Here is a 22,597-nt window from a genome sequence, read left to right as displayed (position 1 = left end):
ATACTATGCACACCTAACCAGCCCAGGCGCAGAGGGCCAGGTCAGATGTTACTGTAGGCTATGCCGTCTTTTATATTGTTATCCTATTTGTACCGGTGTTATTACTTATTCTGTGCATGTCTTCTTCTACCCATACCTGTACAGCTGTTTTATCCTTACTGCAGGGCTGCTATGACAACAGCCTGCGTTTCCCTTGGGATCAATAAAGGCCCGTCTATCTGCGGGGCTGAAATAATGCAACCACATGCATTAAACACTAGGCTACTACTCAATGTGTTTTTACTACGGAACGAGGCGGACAGCACAGGCTAGGGGAGCACATGGCTGGTGTATATTCTGTATAAGCGCCAAGCCAAGCGGCTTCCTTTCACTGCTTACTGGAGCCTGTCATCAGGGGCGTCACAAGGGGGGGAAAGTGGGACTGAGTTATTAGGGCCCATGGTAGAGGGGCCTTAATTATTTTATACTTCAGCTATAGAAAAATAGCAAATATACAAGCTCACAGCGTGGCAGCGAGTGCCACTCAAGCTTGTAGATCTGCTATTTTTCACGCAAGCTTGTAGATCTGCTATTTTTGAAAAGTTGTGAAAAAGTGTGCAAATCTTTGCTCTGGGGGGTCCCTGGAACGAAATATTTTGAAATGGGGGTCCGTGGCCAAATACATATCCTTTTGGGGGTCCTTCACATGAAAAAGTTTGAGCACCACTGACATAGAAACATAGGTTTTTCAAAAAAACCTTAGAAGGATTTGAAAGACTTTTCGTGATTTTTCAAAAATAGCAGATCTACAAGCTCGCAGCGCGGCACTTGGTGCCGCTCTGTGAGCTTGTATATCTGTTATTTTCCAATAGTTAAAAGTACCCAGGGCACAGAAATTGGTGCGACACCCCTGCTTATACTGGAGCCCGTCATCCTCGGGTGGCGTGACCCAGTTTATGCCCTTGGTGCCCCCCCTGGTGACACGTGGTAATTTGCGGTGCCTGGAAATTACTGGAGCGCGTAGACCTGGGAGACGAGAGTCAATTAGGCAGGGCAGCACCTGTCTGGCGGGGGGGCACCGCCGGGGGGCCGAAACGCAGCCCACGAGGCGACGACGTCTTCACCTTCACCCAAAAGTGCCAGCGCTTATCCCTGGATTTGTAACATGTCAGGTGAGTTGTAAGCATACTGTATGTGTTAGTTCTGGCACCGACCTGCTGCTGTTTTTAGATGGCTCTTTTTGAGGCGCCGTTAGCCGAGCGGTTAAGGCGCAACACCACATAGGCTCTGATGCTCGACACCGAGGCAATTCCCGAATCCGATGATGGACCATTTGCTGTGTGTCACTCCACGACTCTCTCTCCCAGTTTCCTGTCTCTCTTCTGCTGTGGAGTATATAAATAAAAGGCAGGGAAAAGCCCCAAAAATATCTTAAAAAATAAATAGATTGCCCTTTTTTTCCTTGTCCCCATCTCTCCCTTCCTTTGAAAGCCTGAGCTACGCTTACTGGCGCACGGGTGTTGTTGGGGTGCCAAAAGTATAGCCGATCTACAAAATCACACAGCGACGACTTGCAGCGTGAGCTTGCAGATCGGCTATTTTAGCTTGCGCGACACCGGCAGCACAACCGGTTATAAATTGTTCTTAACGCGTAGGTGAGCAAAGTGCAGCCTATTCTCGAAGGCAGATGGAGGGGGCATCCGGGGCGCCGGCGTCTTGGGCACCATCTGTTCCACCTGGCTCGGAGAAAAACAACAACACAAAATCCACAGAGGTATGGCCTTAAATGTCAACGTAATGTGACTGGCGACGACTCAAAGAGGGTGGGGGGGAGGGTAGGGTGTGTGTGTGTGTGTGTGTGTGTGTGTATTGGGGGTGGGGGGTGGGGGCACAGGAGGGCAGAGACTTGTCATGTAGCAGCGGACGCGGTCCAAGTTTTACAAATGACAACCCCCCCCCCCCCTGTGGAGAAAAAAGAAATCCACAGAACCATTACACCAATGAAAGCAGTTTCAGAGGGAGGTGGGGGTGGGGGGTATAGGACATGTTTTCTGGCTTTTTTTCTTTTTACATATTTATTTATATTTTCATATTCTTCTTCTTTTTTTACACTTTCATTTGTAGGAATAATAACAATAATAATAATAATGACACATATCTCAGGAGTGGGAAGGTAGTGGTGGAGGGGGTACTGTATAATATGTAGTTGAGGAATGTCACTTTTCCATGTTTTCATTCTTTGCTAAATCCGTATCATTTACAAGAGCATCGTCGTTATTATTCCCGTCCATAATATCCCAGAGTCCCATCAGACAAACTACAACAAATACTTTCCTAAAATTGTAGGTCAACATATAAAACTAGCAGGAATTGATCTTTTTTTCTTTAAATACTGGTGGCATAGGGGAAAGGGACGTTTCGTTTATGCCTAATTTATGTTCCGCCCGCATGATGGTGTTGCACGCCGGAAATAGCTGATCTACAAGCCCATGACGCGCCGTAGATGCAACTCGTCATAGGCTTACAGATCGGCTATTTTTTGGAGAGTGACACCGCTGTACGGCGACATATAAATCAGGCTAAATGGGAGCTTGAAAGGGAGGGGTCGGACACGCTTGTAGGGCTTCCATTGTGAAAGGGGAGGGGGTACAAAAAAGTTACTGGTGAGGCGTAGATGGGGCACAATAAACACACGCGCACGCACACACACACACCAACACAACACACACAACAGTCTCTACACAGTTCGTCATGCTTCAACAGGACCTGTTAAGTCACTTTTTTTTTCTTCACCTAAGTCACTGTCACGTTATTATTTGAAAACAACGACAAAAACTGCGGGTAAAACAATCGGTAGAGGGCAAATTCATAAAAAGAAAACTAAGCCTCTAATAATAATAAATTCGATAAAAATGGGGTCGGCACTCCAAATGCAGGGCACACTTAAACCCCTTGTGCTCTGAGCCACGCGGAGAAACTTGTGTCTTTGACATCAGACGGTTTTCTGGGCCAACGCGATGTCTCTGTGACATCAGCATTTTGTGTCCCCTGGGGTCTGTGAGAATGTCGCCTACCCCTCTGCGGACTACAAAACCTATTTGTGAAAGACAAGAAGAGAGAAAAAAAAAAGACCCAAAAACTAAACATGGTTGTAAACAGAATCCCTTGGAGAGTAGAGGCTGGCGGGCCGGCCAAGAGTGTGCAGCACCGCACCCAGGGACGTGCTGGCCATTGGGAAAAGCGGGACAACTCCAGAACGGCCGGTTCATTCCCGGCCGGTCCAGGCCGGCGATTAGGAAAAAATTTAAAATAAAATGTTGGCCTTCGTTCCATTTTGGGGGCTGGGCGGCCAAAAAAGTAAATCATCACTGCCGGGCAGAAACCTTGTATCTCCAAGTTTCAAATGTATAAATTTTTTCGCAAAGCAAAGCCCTGCTTCATCATACAAGCCCGTTTGCACAAAAGTAGTGAAAACAGCAGATCTACAAGCACACGTTGTGTGCTTGTAGATCGGCTGTTTTCACTAGTTTAAATCATTTTTAAAATGATAAATACAAAACAAACGGTTTTGGACATACAAGGTTTCCACCCGACAACGACGAAATACAACTCACGTACAGTAATTGGCCCACTGGCTTGTCATGATCTGAAATGGCAAATCTTTGAGTATAGCGGCAGCGCTATAGAGAGAGATCTCTCTCGATAGCGTGCAATGAGGGCCTCTCCAACTCTTTTTCCCGGGCTGAATCAGGGGCCCAGCACGTCCCTGGCAGCATCGCACCGCACGCTATCTGGAGCCGAGCCCATCGATTGGGGGAGGGGGACAAAACCTGGCAAGCAGCGATGGCAACAGGCCCGGGTCACAAACGCAGCCTCGTCTGTTGCCTTCCTGCTACCGTCGGCCTAATCCCGTTCCTACTTCTCAAAAGGTAAAGTTTCTGAGTCGATGCAATTATTATTATTATTTTTTTTGATTATCGATTTATATCGGACAGAAAGCCTACTTCAATTGCACACAAGTCGCTCGAGAAGAAAACATAATTGAATGTAGAAAAATCTAACACATGAACTCGATTAGAGATGTGCTCGCTTGTACTGGCCGACTAACGTAATAAGGCAGCAAAATTAAATGAAATAATATAAGGACACTGAAACAGGAAAAAAAAGGCGAAAATCAACAAAGGAAAAAGAAATCTAAATATTTGGTCTTTGGTGTCCCTTCGTACGAAAGGGAAATGTTTCATGAAAACCATGTGATAAATACAGTATCCGCAGGTTCCTCTTGACATGCAAAGGTGAATTCAGCCCCATGTTGAGTTCCAAGCTCAAACACTAGCAAGTGGCAAATGAAGTACTGTACAGTCCTGAAATATTAACCATTAATGCAAGGGACCATATCTTTTGTAGGGCAGAAACCTTGTGAGTTTGTTTTCTCTTCACGAAAGCCTACTTGTTGTACTCGTACAAGAATGTTGTGCAAAGGTATCGTAAATAGACAAAGCTATTCACGCCATTTCTGAAAGATTTTGAGAAGTCTGTCATTGTGGTTTATGAATATTTAACCAACCTGTATAAAAGAGTGCTGTTGACTAAATACTAACGACATTGGACCCACTGGGACGCAGGTTCTTTTTCTTTTTTTAATTTCTGACAAGGTTAACAAGGTTTGGACAAGGTTTCCACCCGACAAGCGCAGATATGTAAAAAAAAAAAAGTAAACAGACAAAAAGGAAGTCACCTGGACAGTGCAAATCAGAACAATACCCACCCCCCCTCCCCCTACCCACCCCAAATTCATGATAATAAAGTAGTGAGGAAGTGTGCCTGTTTGTGGTGCAGTTTTTTGTGCTACGCTCTCATGCACAGGGTCATTGGATGTGAGACAGTATTGGTCAGCCCAAAAGACTTGGTCCTGTGATGCATAATGTCTTCAAGGATAATCTGCATATATAACCCCATCATCCTGGTTACAAGCTGTACTAGAACCATCTACACCAGTGGTTCCCAAACTTTGAAAGTTGAAGGTCGCCCCTTAACTTTGACCGTGTACAAATGGAACGCTAACGGGTCCATTTGGTTCCATGTTGTACACTGTCAAAGTTACAGACTTGTAAGGGTCAATTTAGACCTCCATAAAGGAACCTAGAGAGTCCCTGAAATTCACTTTGAGAACCACTGATCTACACACTGTGTATCGTTTCTGTCGGCCAGAAACCTTGTAATCGCCCACATTTCATTTTTGTCATGTTTTATTATTATATATTTTTGCACTATTTTACACTTTGTCGTACGAAAGTGCAGCTCAAAATGTAGTGAAAATCTGTGAGCTCACAACGTGCTTTGAGCTTGTAGATCTAGCATGTAAATGTCCGCAATTCTTTGAGACACTTTTTGAACAACTCTGAAAATGTTCACCTAGAACGACATGCGCAAAACAGGGCCGCCGGGCTGAACGTGTGTCTGTTGGGTTTCATACATATCTAACCAACGGAAAGTATTAAAGGTGATACACCATGCATTTAAAAAGTATTTATGTCATATTGCTTATGTCCCAAAAACGTTTTTCAAAAGGTTTGAGGCTAAATTACCACTCCTGAATAGAGAGCCTCTCTCATTTTTGAATGGCTCTCAGAGCATTTTCAGCTGCAGTACCACCTTTGGCCTGAAATGCGCCACCCCCCTCCCAAAATTGTTTTGAAAAACAAAAAACAAAAAAAAAACATTTTTTTGAAAAAAAAAATATATATTTTGAAAAAATAATTTTAGATTTTTTTTTTCTTCAAAAACGGCCGTCGATGACGTCAGCGACGGCAGCAAATCTGGACAGCCTGTTTTGAGAACCCGTGGGATGCTTTTAACCTCCGCCTTCCCAAAACCAGAGAAAGACACAACGGTCAGAAATGGGACTTTGTGAGGATAGAAGGTGCTAGTGGGACCCCAAAAAAAGGTTTTAAAATAGGAAAAGTGAAATTTCATGGTGTATCACCTTTAACAAAAAACGTGTTAATACTAGCTAATAACTACACTGGGACCATTGGAACACAGGCTCTTTTGTACATTTCCTGAAAAGGAATGGTTTGGGACATACAAGGTTTCTGCCCGACGCCGACTATACATAGTTATATGGCAATAACTGCACCACTTAAATAGACAATACTGCGTTGTAGACACAACAGGAGCAATCGCATGGGAATGACTTATGGGTGGGAAACAGTTTATGATAGTCTATCTTGAGGCTTCCTCATTGGTTGAGGAGGAGGAGGCTGGGGGGTGCATTTCGTGAAGCTTCATTTCCTATATGGCTGTATTACGGAGGCAGGTGGTGGTGGGGAGGGAGGGAGGGAGGGGGGGGGGGGGGGGGCTACTGAAGGTCAGCGTTTTCAATTGGACACGGGGGAGATCCGGTAGATCAGTGGTTCTCAAACATTTTGTTTTTTTATTTCAAAGACCCTTAGATTGGTATGCGTTAGGCCACGGGCCCCCGATAACTGTGTACGAATGTACTCTTTCGGAGTTACAGACCCCTATAAAGGCCTGTCCATACTGTGACCGAAATGTTCGGTGAGTTGGACTTTCCGACGTGCAAATTTCCGAACTCTCATTCGGTCTAATGCTTTTCAGAAGTTCTGAGTGGAGTCATTTTGTAGTCGAACCGGACCTTTTGAGGGTGGTTTTGGTCAAAGTATGGACAGGCCTTTAGGGTCAATTTGGTTCCTAACCATCCGATAATTTAGCTGGGGACCCCCTGGAACCCTCCCCCCCACACCCACAAGGACCACTTTGAGAACCACTGCTTGGAGATGGGCGGCGCTCTTGTTGTTGTTGGAGAAATCCCTTCCCCTGTGACGTCCGAACGCGAGGGGGCCGGGATTGTTTGTTTGTTTTAGTTTCTTTCGTTTCATTTCAAGCGGTTGGTTTCTATGTGGCTTGTTGGTCCTTCTGCAGCGCGGTGATGTCCAGCGGTGGCGGCGCCCGGCCGCTCCACTCCCGCAGCTGGCCGTCCTTGAACAGCAGGTTGAGGGCGGGCAGGGGCACGCCGGACTCGGCAGGGGGCTGACTGAGGGGTCCCGACACGCCACTGTCGGGGTCGGCCGACTGGCTGCCGTCCTGCCAAAACAGAGGGCACCGGGTCACAGGCTGGAGCATAGCGGCGGGGTGGGAGGGGGTTCAGGAATGACAAAGGATGCTCGGTTCTTCTAGGTCATCTGCTACTGTAAATGAGCGATTAACTGGTCCTCACAATAAATACAGGTCATTTGCGAGTGTGATCTAAGCCTAAATCCTATCCTCTAAACGTCTATTACTGACCTGAATCTTTATCTACATAATTGTAAGCCTGACTAAACATCGTTTCAACCATAACAGCCATTTCTCTTGTGAGAAGCAGGTAAATGGCCCTCTCGCACTTCTGCTATACCTGTGGGGACATGTGGCCCTCACACATATAGTAATACAGGCGTGCGCGCCGCGTGCACACACAGACACACACAGACACACACAGACACACACACACACACACACACACACACACACACGCACACGCTTACAATACAATACAATATGCTCTAAGTAGCCTTGAGAACGAGCGGTTCCTGAGGCATGTGGCCCATAGATGCCATTGATCTCTCTTGTTTCCCCTCAGCATGAGGCAGCTTGAAGTACAGCAGATGTAGCCGTTAATGCTGAGTGCCAAGCAGGTGTGCTTTGGGTAAAGCCTAAAATTATTGGATGCTTTAACTATTGAAAAATAGCAGATATACAAGCTCGCAACACGGCACCGAGTGCCGTGCTGCAAGCTTGTAGATCTGCTATTTTTGAAAAAGTCGTGAAAATGTGGGCAAATATTTGAATATAATGTATTTTTAAAGCGAACGTTTTTTTTTTCTTTGCTTCTGGGTGGTCCCTGGAACTAAATATTTTGAGATGCGGGTCCGTGGCCAAATACATATAATTTTGGGGGTCCTTCACATGAAAAGGTTTGAGAACCACTGACATAAATTTAGTTGTCTCTCAAGAACAGACTAACTGAGCTCCAGTTAAGGGAAAAGGACCTTTTCTTTGACACGATGGCTGGCCAGATTGCTGACATAGAAACATAGGTTTTTCAAAAAACCTTAGAAGGATTCAAAAGACACTTATAGGATCGGGGTCAAAATTATAATTTTCACGATTTTTCAAAAATAGCAGATCTACAAGCTCGCAGCGCGGCACTCGGTGCCGCGCTGTGAGCTTGTATATCTGCTATTTTTCAATAGTTAAAGCATAAAATAATAATACACAGTACCGTGTACCCGTTCTGAATGGGTTAAACACAGGGCTTTAAACACAAGGCCACTGAGCTGGTATACAGACATTCTGCATCTTTTCTACTTAGTATTTTGGACCGTACATCTATGGACAGTACTATATTTGACATTCTGACTTTGTTTCCTTTGACCATTTTTATGCAAAACACTGGGAGCTTGTACAAAGAAAATAATCTCTTCTACACCTGTGAACTTGTTATGTAGAATGAAGAATAGATGAAGAATCTGAAGTTGAAGGTCAACCGGATAGCATTATTTAAGCTAAGCTACTGCATGACTGGCTACTTGTTACCTTGAGTCTAGCTTGTTATTCGTCCATGTGAGCAGCGAGTGGTCTCAAGTGGCGAATGAGAGAGACAGAGAGAGAGAGAGAGAGAGAGAGAGAGAGAGAGAGAGAGAGAGAGAGAGAGAGAGAGAGAGAGAGAGAGAGAAGAGAGAGAGAGAGAGAGAGAGAGAGGAGAGAGAGAGAGAGAGAGCAGGGGTTCCCAAACTTTTTTTGTCTCAGGGCACCCCATAAATATGTTTTTAATCCGAGGCACCCCTGGGCCCTACATTATAATTTTCACTCCAAGCACCTTATAGCATATCGTCGTTGTCGGGTGGAAACCTTGCATGTCCAAAACCGTTCGTTTTGTATTCATCATCTATAAAATGCACTAAACTAGTGAAAACAGCAGATCCACAAGCACACAACGCCTCGCGATGCGAGGCGTTGTGTGCTTGTAGATCGGCTGTTTTCACTAATTTTGTGCGACAGTCTTGTATGATGAAGCAGGGCTTTGCTTTACCAAAAGACGTACACATTTGAAACTTGGAGATACGAGGTTTCTGCCTGACAATGACGATATTTTAGTGATTATGTTGCGTGGAAAACATTGAGATAATAGCCATTTTGGTTAGAACTGACTGAAAATAACTTTGTAGGCCTATTCATTTTTTAAATGATACTAAATATTCTTTCAAGCGTCCAAATAAATTCCAACTATTATCAAATTATCTCGCAGCACCCCTGGACTGCCATCACGGCACCCCAGGGTGCCCCGTTACCCACTTTGAAAACCACTGAGATAGAGAGAGAGATAAAGGGAGGGCGTTCTTACCTGGAATGATTGAACAAAACTCAGAACCTTCAATGACAGCTTCCGGCTGGAGAGCAGCAGCTCCTGGAGGCTGAAAGCACAGCAAAGCAGGGACGTGCAGAGAATTTTAGAGAGGCAGGGGCTGAAATTTCTAAAAGGGCCTTTTGGTGAAAATATGGAAAATAGCAGACCTCCAAGCTCACAACACGTCGCACTGCGAGCTTGAAGGTCGGCTATTTTCGGTGCGTGATGCAACACTGAACTAAGCATAATCAAGTGAATACTGGATATGTGGCGTAACGACATGGATTTCTACACAGAGAGGGCAAGTCTTTCAAAAGACGATGCTGCATTCAAGTTCAGGAGAGTTTGGACAAGGTAATTCTCTTGAATGCTGCCTTCAGGTATGGCATGGAAAGAGGGCATTTGCATTCCTTTCACCATAGTAAAAACTGCATTCAGTCTGGAGAGGGCACTTTTTTACAGACAGGGGCTTAAGCCCCCTTTGATGTCTATGTGTGCACGTGCCTGCAGCAAAGGTTCAAGCTGAGCTCGGCTTCGACACTCGGCGCGCTCTCAATGGTTAGGGGGGGTAAATAAATAGTCAATTCATTCTCGGAGGAGTGTATTGGAATGGACATGAAAGCAGCAGCGCGGAGCGTTTTAAGTTTGCCTTTTGGTGTACCTCTCTTTGGAGCAGAGCTTGTGCGAGGCGATCTTTCGACACACTTTGCGGTTGAGCTCGGAGCTGAAGAGGGGCATGCCGAAGCACAGCTCCAGCGGGACCCACTCGTCCTCCGATGACGGCACTGGAAGCAGAGAGAGAGAGAGAGAGAGAGAGTGAGAGAGAGAGAGAGAGAGAGAGAGAGAGAGAGAAAAACGGTATCTTTGAGGAGTCAAAGGAGAAGCGAGGACAATACCAAAAACCATGGGAGTTCAACGGTTTCATGGTACAGGGTTCCCACACATTTTCACCAATTCATTTCCAACACTTTTCCAGAATATTTAACCCAATTTCCAGGACTATATAACAGCAATGCTACCCAAAGACAGGTAGTGTATTGCCAGTGGTTCTCAACCTTTTCAGGCTGTGACCCCTGAAATAATCATGTTTTAACTGGGGACCCGGCACCCTGACGAGCACTAAGAGTTGAGGAATTTTGTATAACACGTTTCTATTGTGAAAATAGCAGATCTACATGCTCACAACGCCTCGCAACGTGAGGCGTTGTGAGCATGTAGATCGGCTATTTTCACAATTTCTGCCTCTAATATTTGACAATTTGGCCAATTTCGAAATTTGTCATTTCAGAGGTATTAACAAAATCAATAACCAAAGACAATGCATAGCTATTTTTTCCAGGACCTTCCAGGACCCTTGATCAATTCCAAAACTTTTTCAGTACTGGAAAAATATTTTTCTAATTTCAAAATATTTCCAGGAATTTCATGACCGTGGGAACCCTGATGGTAGCACTTTGAAAACTGTATTTGTTTGCAGGACAAGACCGATGATGCAATTCAGTCTAGCGTCGGTATTAGTTTAGACCAGACTCGGATCAGAACGTTTGGGTCAGAATCACTGGGGGTACATTTAGGGTCAAGTAAATTTACCCCCATTGGGCCTTGTATTTGGGTCCCCATCCAGGCCCATGCATTTGGGTCCCCATTCAGAATCAATGGGGGTACATTTACTATAATCAATGTTTTGTCTAAGAAATGCGACTACCAAAACTACTCCTTTAACAATTGAGGAATGTGGCTCCACTTGTTGCACAATCAATCGATAATGCTGCCATGTCCTCTGAATAAACATTATTTGTATTTTGGGAGGTACTGTAGATGCATCTCAATGAGGAGTGACCTACCATCCGTTTTACCTTTACCCTCTCCACTGTTGTCCTCTGTCACCAGTTCAAAGGACTCGGTGCTGCCATTGGTGTCGAACCCTCCGCCCAGATGAGTGTCACCTCCTGGGAGAGGAACACCAAGGTTTTGTCACAATATGCCAGGGGTCTTCAACAGGGGGTCCGGGACCCCTAGGGGGTCCTTAGAGTTACTATAGGGGGACTGCCAAATCCTTGTGTCATAGGATCATTCTTTAAAATGAACAACTTGAACCCTCGCATCCCTATTCCGAGGAGATCTTTGGCCAAACATAGCAGATCTACAAGCTGCGAGGTGTTGAGAGCTTGTAGATCTGCTATTTTTGGAATGGCATTATGCTATACCCAAAACAAGAATATATAATCTATTAACTCAATTTGAATTAGTTCGATTGACTGTTGCACCCCTAAAATGAAAGCTATGATCAATAATGGCATGAAGCTAAATTGAATGAGGGAGAAGATTTGATCAGCGTCCATTAGCAAAAGGCTATCGCAAATAATCACATAATTAGCCAGACAAATGGCGTAATTAAACTGCACTAGTGGCAATCCTTATCAGATTTGCACCGTAGGGTCAACTGCTTTGGCAAGGACATTCTCACTGACTGTTGGTCAAACACGCACGCATGCACGCACGCACGCACGCACGCATGCACGCACACAAAAAACAAGTTTTGTATTGCAATACTTGAGGACATCAGTGGTGTAAAGTACTGTACAGTGTGTAAAGTAAGTAAAAATGTAACGTTTTGTGGGTAAGTGCCGCCTACCAGAGTACATGGGTGTATATCGCCGTTGTCAGGTGGAAACCTTGTATGTCCAAAACCGTTCGTTTTGTATTTATCATTTTAAAAATGATTAAAATAGCCGATCCACAACCACACAACGCCTCGCGGTGTGAGGCGTTGTGTGCTTGTAGATCTGCTATTTTCATTACTTTTGTGTGACACTTTTGTATGATGAAAACTACGGCTTTAATTTACCAAAAATGTGAAACTTGGGACATACAACGTTTTTGCCCGATAGTGACGATACAGTATGTGTGTCATGTCTACTGTAAATGTCATGTTTTGTGCGTGCGTGCGTGCGTTCCCCACCCACCCCTGTAGTCGTTGGAGTCGCTGGCCCTGCGGCGGTGCCTGGTGTTGGGGTTGAGCATGGTGACGTAGCCAGCCTGGTTGTCCAGGTCCACCTGCTGCTTCAGCGTCTTCAGCGCCTTGTGGACGCACATGTTGGAGTAGGAGAAGTCTGCATGGGGGACAGGAGGAGACATCACACGCAGGGGATTCAACTTGTTTGTTCAAGAGGGACAATATCATTTTATATCAATGAACAATGCATTTAACCCTATTAAGACCTGGAACCACTTTAACCATTATTTTATGCTTTAACTGTTTAAAGAAATAGCAGATATACAAGCTCACAGCGCGGCACCGAGTGCCGCGCTGCGAGCTTGTAGATCTGCTATTTAAAAAAAAAAAAAAAAAAATCATATGATTTATTTTTTCTTTTCTTTCTTTTGAAAATCTTTGATTATCTTTTTAAGTTGGGACCCTGGAACAACATATTTTTTGAGAATCAGGTCAAAATATTCAAAGACTTCTATTTCTTCTATTTCTTAATAGTTAAAACATAAAATAATGGTTGAAGTGGTTCAAATTTAGAGTGACACGGATGCGTTCTCTGTCTTAATGAGACAAAATACAGCACAATTCATCAGTGCAGGTACTCCAGTGTGGTAAGCGTTAGGCCACTGACCCTCTCAACTCTGAGAGTGTACAAATGGAACCAAATGGACCCATTCCATTTGTACACTTTTGGAGTTACAGGCATTTAAGGGTCAATTTGGTTCCAAAATGTGTTATGGCTAGAACTAAATTGAATTTATTCAAAAGACTACTACAAGTATTTTCCTCCTGCAGTAAAGGTGCTTACCGGTACCTTTTTCTTTGCTCTATCTTCGCCCTCATTTATTATTCCATATCCTATGAAATATGCATATGTTTGATCCAGCAGAATTTGGGTAATCCACAGAGAATAATAATAATGCACACTGAATGCACCGTAACGAAAACAACAAGCCACTCACTTCCTTCCTTCCTCGGGGCTATTTCCACAATTTTCGAAGAAATGTTGAACATTTTCACCTATAATGACATGCCCAAAATGGGGACTCCAAAGTGAAAGTGGTTAAGACCGTCGGTGGGTTTTATAAATAATGTATGAAAAGTATTCAGTAGTGGAAAACGTACTCAAATTTAAGTAAAAGTATCAATACTGCAACGTAGAAATACTCTGTACATGTAAAAGTCCGGAATTCTAAATTAATTTGAGTGAGCGTACATAAGTATTGGTATCCAAATTGACTCAAAGTACCAAAAGTAAAAGTAAAAAATGTTTAAAAATAGCAGATGTAGATTGTCTATTTTCAAATAGCCAAGGTATACAATAGGGCTAAAGTGTTTTATGTGTGTTTTATAATAGCCTATTATAATGTATATCTGCAAAGTAGCTAGTAACTAAAGTTTTCAAATAATTGTAGTGGAGTAAAATAGAAGTAAAAGTAGTAGAAGTAAAAGTATTGGAAATTGGAAATACTCAAGTACAAATACCTAAAAATGTAACTTAGGTACAGTACTTGAGTAAATGCACTTAGTTACTTTACACCGCTGGCTTCACATTAGCAAGAGCTTGACTAAATAATAACTCCAATGGATCCATTGGAACACAGGTTACTTTTTCCAATTCCATGAAAAGTAACAATTTGGAGATATAAGATTTCCACCCGACAGCGACCATATAACCATGATCTAGCCTTTCATCCATTAATAAAATGTGATCAACAGGATCGACCCCAAAAAAACAGGTTTCAAAAGAGAGAGAGAGAGAAAAAAACAAGCCCTCAAACCGATGAACGTTAGTTAATATTACAACTGACCGAAATATGACCTGTTTTTTTGTTTTTTGGGGGTGAAAAAATCTGTTTAATATGTGGAACGTTTTTTCCTCCCTGCGGCTTCCACTTCCCTCAAAAGGATGAGTGCTGAGTGAACTGTGACTGGTTTGCTAAACTCGCAACGAAAGGCTCAAAATAAAAATGAAAAGGATTTCGGGCTCAAAGTCCATCAAAGATTCTTTGAAGTGCAGAGGAAAAGCCAAATTGTCAATATTTGAGTCACGAGAAAAGCAAACCCGAAACTTGCTGGATGCTGGATTAGAGGTGATGTTAACCTTGTTCGCATGACGAAAGACATAACAACAAAAGCAAACATCCTTATAGACCAGAAAGTTCCAAACATGTTGGGCAGGTCCAACATGTGGCCGTGTGGATATTGCAAGTGTGTCGCCAAATTATTGGCTAAACATTAGGATTTCAATGATAATATAACATTAAAAAAATCATGTTAAATGTCATGGTATTTTTTTCTTTAAAACCTTTAAAAAATTATAAGATAATTAGGAATTTGAATGATATTACAGTATGATGCTACTGTGTACTGTATATAACATACAGATGGTATAGCATGTTATGCTATACAATACATATACCATACATGGGCAACTGGTGGACCGGGGGCCACATGCGCCCCCCACCTTCACTTAATGCGGCCCGCGGGTTAATATCGGAATACAGATATATTACTGATTTCAGCTGTTACAATTCCAACCATGCAAACATGACCCACTTGAATTACTTCAGTCTATCAAACATATAATTTTGCGAATGTCTGTCTGTCTGTCTGAGTGAGTGTCTGTCTGTCTGTCACAGCGTTTCTCCTCAGTGGCTGGAGCAATTGATCTGAAATCGCATCACCATTAGCATATGAACACACCTGACATAACTGTGAAGCCCGTTTGTCACTTTCACAAATCATATGCTGTATATTAGCATTTTTATGGTGTATCTATATCTATTCTGCATCTAGCATGAGGCATATCTATTCTGCATCTAGCATGAGGCAACATGTTTAACCAGCTCTGTGTGTGTGTGTGTGTGTGTGTGTGTGTGTGTGTGTGTGTGTGTGTGTGTGTGTGTGTGTGTGTGTGTGTGTGTGTGTAGGCGGGTGGCGGTATCTCTATAGCCATTAAACGAAACGGGTATTTCTTACATTGATGCTCCTACATATTATCATGCAAGCACCAGTTAAAGTTACTTTCCATCCCTCATATACTGTGTGCACAGTGCACACCCCATAATTTCCCCAATTTCGGAGCTCATATCTTTGAACGGGTAAGGGCTAGTAATAGTAACTTAATAACTAGTACTACTGTAGTCTTTTTTTTTATGTCCAATGTATTTGGATTTAAGTTCATAAAGCTAACATGCATTTGAAATTAAATTAAAAAATACTTTTCAGGATTCCGATTCGCTAAAAAGAATTCAGCATTCCAATTCAAAAATAGCAAAAATATTTTTGCTATGTTTGGCTGTATATGCATTGTGGCCCTCTGAAGTGAGTGTGAAAGGAAACTATATGGCCCTCTCCATCATCAAACTTGCCCACCCCTGACATACAGTATACAGTCATGTTACGATGTCCACACTCAGAGAATGGCTTTTGAGCTGGCAGCTCCAGTCTGCTACTGTATGTGTTTGGTGAGCTGGTTCGCTCCTCTTCCCAGAGCCGGAGCATGGTGCTTCCACTCCCCTATCTTTATCAAGTTCCCCCTGATGGTGACTTGACTTGGTATATTCCGCTTCTGTAGTCCTCACAAGAAGCGCATTCATTGGGCGCAGTGCACCACCGGGGGAAAAACAAAATCTCGCCTTCGGTCCTAACTATAATTTTAGCTGGGGACCCCCTTATATTCCCTCAAAGACCCTGCCCTGGGGGTCCCCGGATCCCACTTTGAGAACCAATGGTACAGACAATATATTTTATGTATTAGTCCTACGTTGTTTTACCCTCGTCAATCGTCAATGTAAGAACACAGTAGCTCTGGTCCATAGCGTAGTGCACTGAAGTAGTGCTATGTCACCTATGAGCCCTTGCGCCGTTGGAAAGGCTGCCCACCCTCTCGTCTGTAGTAAAAATACAAAGTACAGTTTCGCTTCTCACCAAAACGAAGACATCTTCATAGAGTAAAAAGCCTACTCTCCGTAGTGGGGGCAATATGTGTCTAAATCTCATCTCTAAAAATTAACTTTTCGCCATAAAAGAAAATATTTCACCGGAAGGCAAAATCTGGTCAATGGTATTTTCTATTGACAATATCTGTAGAGGGCGGTGTGGAGTAGCTAAAACTTCCAGTGAAATATTTCTTTTTCTGCACCAAATGTGTATTTTAGACGTGAGGTGGGGGGCTACGAGTGTTGCCACTAAGGAAAGTAGGCTTTCAACATCTTAGAACCGTCTTTGTTTTGGTGAGTAGTGAAAGTATATATTTTATTTTTACTACAGACGAGAGGCTGAGCAGCCTGGGCTGCCGCGGCTCTGTGCGCAAGTGCTCACCAGTGACATAGCGTAGCGTTAGCTACGGGACCAGAGCTAAAAAGAACAGGAAAACCTACAGGCTCCAAAAAGCCAAACTTGTCTGGTGTCCTTATCCTTGGGGAAACGGTGGAAGAGGTTTTTCTTTTATCCAGTAAGGCGTGGATATTCTGGATAATATATCTCCCTTGTGTTAGCAACGTCAGATAGAGCAGCTGCGCTAGACTATTCCATGCTGGTTTGCAACTTTGCATGCAACCACTTGTTATGGGGGCGTGTGCTGCAGCACAGCACAACAAGCACACGCCGTGATAGGGCGCAGTGATCTTACTCGACACAAGAAATAGTACCATGTGACAGAGTGGTCAAAGTTGAACGAAACTCGCTCTATAGTAGAAATATGTCAACAATGATAATGATGGCAGTTTTGTGGATTAGTTTATTATAACATTTAGGGCCAGCCAACTCAATGGAACTACTTTTATTCAGCACAAAAATGACTAAGTCTGACCACGGGAATCATAACCAATTCATGCCCTTCCAACAACTACATTACTGGCAAGTATTTCATACAGCTTTGGTTAAAACATAGGCGAACTATCACTTTATGTTAAACGAGAATAGCAGGTGGCTCTGAAACTAGCCACTGCTTTGGGAGTTTCTGTACCCAGAGAAGGCACAAAATGGACCCTCCAGCTCGAGGCTGGGTGATGATGGGTCCATTTGGTTACACTGATTTGGAGGCTGTCAGCTGGGAAGGAGGTAGGAGAAACAGCATATTTAAACTATGATTTAGATTTATTATCATGGAAAATAGTTCACAGTTGCTCAATCTTTCTTTTGTTTGGGGTGTTGTTGTAACCCCAAGAGGCCACCTATGGAACCAAATGGACCCTTTCTGTATGAGTTGAGTACAAAGGGACCCAAATTTAAGACCAAAGGCTTTCTTTGGGTCGTTTTTAGTTGACCTTGTATCAATGAACTGTACTGTTCTGTACCCTCAATTAATCAATCAATTGTCAAATAGGGTGCTATATTAATAGGTCAGCATTCATGTTATTGCCTGCTACTGTTGGTGTGAATTTAAAACATAAGCCTATTGTTTATTGGGAGGGAGGGGGGGCCATGCATTTTCCTCAAGTCACGCAGGGGGGGTCACACATTTTTTTTGAAGCGTTTGGGGGGGGCCAAGGAAAAAAAATTAAATGCTATAACTTGTCAACCAGCCCCCCCTAGTGGATAATTAACGTACATTCCCTTAATGTGCACGATGTGCACGGGTCATGACGGGTAATGCACAGATGATGCACCACACGTGTGCACACCACAGCTTTCAAATAAAAAAATCCGCTTGGAAATCCGTTCAAGCATTCAAAAGATATAGGCTATAGTGTTTTCTTCAAATGTAAACAAACATGGCTGCCATGGGAGCTGCCATGGGCTGTTCTGGGAGTCAAACATGAATTTCGCGAGCACGTTCATGCCGAAACCGGAAGTAGGAAGTAGGGAGAGTAGGGAGAGCAAAAAAACGGCCAACTCGGGCAACTCGGGGTTGGCACCATTATGTGTTAATAAGCGCTGCTTGCGACAAGCGCCATGGATATGATGTCCAAAGCGCCCCTTACGCTCATAAAACGCCTTCTACGAACACACAGCCTTATACAGTACAGATGCCATAAAACATACAGTCAGACGTAATAACGTGTTAAATATGATATATGACTTCTCATTAAAAGGTTTCACTCACCCCCTTTCAGCTCCTCCTCGTCAAACGGGAATGGAATGTGAACCGTTTCTCCGTGGCCGTGTATACCATGACCCTGAAGGACACACACACACACACACACATACAGTAAGTAAGAGCTTTACTTGAGTAGTCCACACATACATTTATCGTGATTAAAAAAAACTCAGGATAATCGTATTGTGTAGATTTAATTAATTGTGATATCGTCCAGTCATGCACTGGGATCAATTCATTCATTTATTTGCCGAGCTGCATATCCGGTACCACTTAAACCCTCTATAATTGGTAAAAGGCACTTATAATATACGTACTTGATACATGTTTTTTTTTTGTTGCTCTCTATCAAATGTCTTCGCCAAAAATAGCCGATCTACAAGCTCAAAACGCGTCGCGTTGTGAGCTTGTAGATCTGCTATTTTTGCCAAATGTTCAACCCCAGGGTAATGGATTTTGTCACAATAATCGTGATATGAAATGTTCATGTGAGTGTGTGTGTGTGTGTGTGTGTGTGTGTGTGCGTGCGTGCGTGCGTGCGTGCGTGCGTGCGTGTGTGTGTGTTACCTGGATCAGCACAGCGGAGTGCGTGAGGGCATCGTTGAGCATGGTCAGTACGTTGGATGTGGGGACCACGCCGGGGTCGTGACCCCAGGAAGTGATGAGCAACCTGTCGTAAACCTGAAACATTACATCGTCATGTCAACGTGCCATCCCCACAACACCAACAGATGTAGGCAGTACCTTGAAGGGGTTCCCCAACAAACTGAGTTACTAGAGCATTAACCAACATCAGCTATTTAAAAAACCTTGATAAAATGTGAAACATTTGGAATACTTCTGAAACATGCAGGAACCATAGACTGTAAAAAATATGGACGGTGGGAAGACATTAGTTCCTATGCTGCGAAAATTACACTTTTTTTGGCCCTTGTACGGGTGCCGCCATCATTGTAGAAATCAACGTTCATTGGTAGAAATGGTACCGTCAACGTTCACATGCAACCACAGGGATACTTGGGAGAATGTGGTGTTGAGCTTGATCGAAAATAAAGCACACGATGAAGAATCATCACAAGCCTATGATCACAAGCCCCTCCTACAGCATACCCTGCTTTAACATCAAGTATAAGATAAGTTGGACCATATTTTCACAAAACGCATATCATGGTGATTGAAACGAGGCTTTAAACTAGCGACAGGAACCATAAAGTATTTATGACAATTTTTATAAAGGTAAGAAAATCTAATTAAATGTAAAAGTTCGGGGGAAAATGAATGGAATCCAATGGAGAGCATGTTGCTTCTGGTAGAACATCGCAACTAGCGGCCAATCATAGGAACTTCAACTTTCAGTTCCGTGTATGCTTCATTTTAAATCCGGACAACTGGCCCCCTGGCAGGCACTGAAGTCTTTTTAGTCTAGCAAGTCGGTAAACAAAGATACGGTACCTGCATACTAATATCCCAGTGCTAGGGAGCCTAAACAAAACATGATCACCTGCTGAGACCGATGCAAAAATCCTTTTCAGACATCTGTGTCAAGCAATGCTCAAGTGCACAGAAATAAGTTTAATTTAGCACTGTGCTACGTAAATGCACTTGAGCATTGTTTGACACAGATGTCTTACATTGAAGACAACATTTTTGCATTGATCTCAGCATGTGGACTGCTTGTTTTCGTAGGCTTCTTTCTACAGGATATATCTAGCGCCAACCTCTTAGGTTTGTATTCTACACAGACACACCCAATACAACTTGATGCCCTAAGCATGACCTCAGGCACAGTGTTGTAGCACTAGGGCATTAACGAAAATGTCGACAAGTCGACTACATTACACAAGTCGACTCCCACCAGAGAAAGTCAAAAGTCAAAGTTGAAAAAAAAAAAACTTGTGAGCGTTGTGAGCATGTAGATCAGCTATTTTCACAATTTCTGCCTCTATATATTTGACAATTTGGCCAATGTTTAATTTGTCATTTTAGGGGTATTAAAACGTCCTTAAATTAGCACTTTAGAAATGTGAAGATACCCTCTATACACTTAAACTTTATGTTGGATTGTTTACAGTTGAGTGAGAAAACAATGTTTCACATTAAGTTAATCATCTGGGGACCCCCTTCAAAATAATTGGGCAGTTGTGTGTGATGTGATGACGTCATCAAACGATAAATTCGACTTCAACTCAACCTTTTACTGAGTCGAGTCGACTTGCAAAAATCGCAAGTCGTTAATGAACTATAGTACCTAGTTTTTATTCTAGCGGGGCCATGAAATAATTCACAAAGCAGCCTTTGCCACTGGTGTTTTGACTCCCGTTAAAGTTATGAATGAAGTATTTCAAATATGTGGCCTGGACAACCGTACTATGGTGTGACCTTCACCAGCTAAAAAATAAACATGTGGCTTTTCTTATCTGACCTTGCACATAGGCTTTAGCCCACACACTATGTCATTTGAGGCTGTGTCAACAAACTGAACATAGCTTTGCTCTACAATAATTCCAAACATTCTGTGTGTGGGAGTCGGAGACATAAGCAAACTGTGCCGCGCTGTGAAACATATTTCAACGGGCCTCAGATTTGTTTCAATATGCTGGCTCAGTTTCTGATAAAGTTCTCAGATCCCAATTCGAGCCCTGTTCAGGATGTGGCACTAAACCTGAGTTCTGGGAACTTGTACTTTCAAAATCTAGCAATTTTTCCAATCTAAAAAAAAATATATATAGTTTATAGACAAACCTGGAATGTCCTGGTAGTTTATAGCAGTGGTTCTCAAACTTGTGGTCCCCCAAATTATTTTGTGGGGTCCCCAGATGATTAGCTAAATGTATTTTTTTTCTCAATCAACGGTTAACAAACCAACTAACAGAATAAGTGTATACAGGGTATCTGCACATTTATAAAGTGACAATTTAAGGACTTTCAAAACTGGCCAAACTGTCAAATATTAAGTAAGCAAGAGGCGAACATTGTGAAAATAGCCGTTCTACATGCTCACAATGCCTCGCAGTGCAAGGCGTTTGTGAGCATATATATCTGTGGAACCGAGTCACATTAAAAGTGCTTGTCAGTGTGGGGGTTCCCAGTTCAAATATGTTTATTTTGGGGGTCACGGCCTAAAAAGGCTTGAGAACCACAGCTGGTTTATACACAAACCTGGAATATGTCTGCTAGTTTATAGATTAACCTAGAATATGTCTGGTAGTTTTAGACTAACCTGGAATATGTCTGGTAGTTTATAGACTAACCTGGAATATGTCTGGTAGTTTATAGACTAACCTGGAATATGTCTGGTAGTTTATAGACTAACCTGGAATATGTCTGGTAGTTTATAGACTAACCTGGAATATGTCTGGTAGTTTATAGACTAACCTGGAATATGTCTGGTAGTTTGCGGAGTCGGGAGCCCTTGGAGAGGAGCAGAGAGGGAGGGCCTTGGCCGGTCACATGGTACAGGTACAGCTTGAACCAGATGGAGCTCACCTCAGGGATTGCCGGGCCAATGTGCTGCAATGCAATTGCACAGAGACGTGCAGAGGATGTTAGAGAGGCAGAGGCTGACATTTCTAAAGGGGCCCTTTTGGTGAAAATATCGAAAATAGCAGACCTCCAAGCTCACAATGTGAGGTTGGAGGTCGTGAGCTTGGATGTCGGCTATTTTCGATGCTTGGTTTCTATGCAGAAAGGACAATTCTTTCAACACAAGATGCTGCATTCAAGTTCAGGAGAGTCTGGACAAGGCACTTCTCTTGAATGCTGAAGAGAATGCTGCCTTCAGCTACAGTATGGCATGGAAAGAGGACATTTGCATTTCTTTCACCATGGTAAAAACTGCATTCATGGTCTGGAGAGGGCACTTTTTTACAGACGGATAAAAGGGCAGGGGCTCAAGCCCCCTTTTATGTCTATGTGTGCATGGGCCTGACGCGCGCGCGCACACACACACACACACACACACACACACACACACACACACACACACACACACACACACACACACACACACACACACACACACACACACACACACACACACACACACACACACACACACACACACACACACACACACACACACACACACACACACACACACATATAGAGCTGCTTCTGATACGGTCGAGTTGCAGATACAGAAACATACAGGCATAAATAATGCATGTGAAAA

The 22,597-nt window shown here is 43.2% G+C and overlaps 1 protein-coding gene across 5 annotated transcripts in view; it reads right to left on the bottom strand.

Annotated features, from left to right (window-relative positions):
- Positions 1–4,782: 4,782 nt before the first annotated feature.
- fam91a1 (family with sequence similarity 91 member A1) overlaps positions 4,783–22,597 on the bottom strand; it is an 89,313-nt gene continuing 71,498 nt past the window's right edge. For 3 of the 5 annotated variants that reach the window (XM_080734914.1, XM_080734915.1, XM_080734918.1), the window contains 8 exons: positions 21,802–21,936; positions 18,994–19,107; positions 18,433–18,505; positions 12,355–12,501; positions 11,233–11,337; positions 10,050–10,173; positions 9,386–9,455; positions 4,783–7,078 (listed from right to left, as the gene is read on the bottom strand). In XM_080734914.1, coding sequence (XP_080591040.1) covers positions 6,878–7,078; positions 9,386–9,455; positions 10,050–10,173; positions 11,233–11,337; positions 12,355–12,501; positions 18,433–18,505; positions 18,994–19,107; positions 21,802–21,936 — 969 coding nt within the window. In that variant the 3' untranslated portion in view covers positions 4,783–6,877. Of the gene's footprint in view, positions 7,087–9,385; positions 9,456–10,049; positions 10,174–11,232; positions 11,338–12,354; positions 12,502–18,432; positions 18,506–18,993; positions 19,108–21,801; positions 21,937–22,597 lie in introns of all 5 variants that reach the window. The other 2 variants (XM_080734916.1, XM_080734917.1) reach the window with 1 other exon arrangement.

Source organism: Nannobrachium achirus (genome assembly GCF_963921795.1).
Source record: "Nannobrachium achirus genome assembly, chromosome: 10".
Lineage (NCBI taxonomy): Eukaryota > Metazoa > Chordata > Actinopteri > Myctophiformes > Myctophidae > Nannobrachium > Nannobrachium achirus.
The sequence above is the reverse complement of the archived record's forward strand: the minus strand, read 5'-3'. Positions and strand labels throughout refer to the sequence as shown.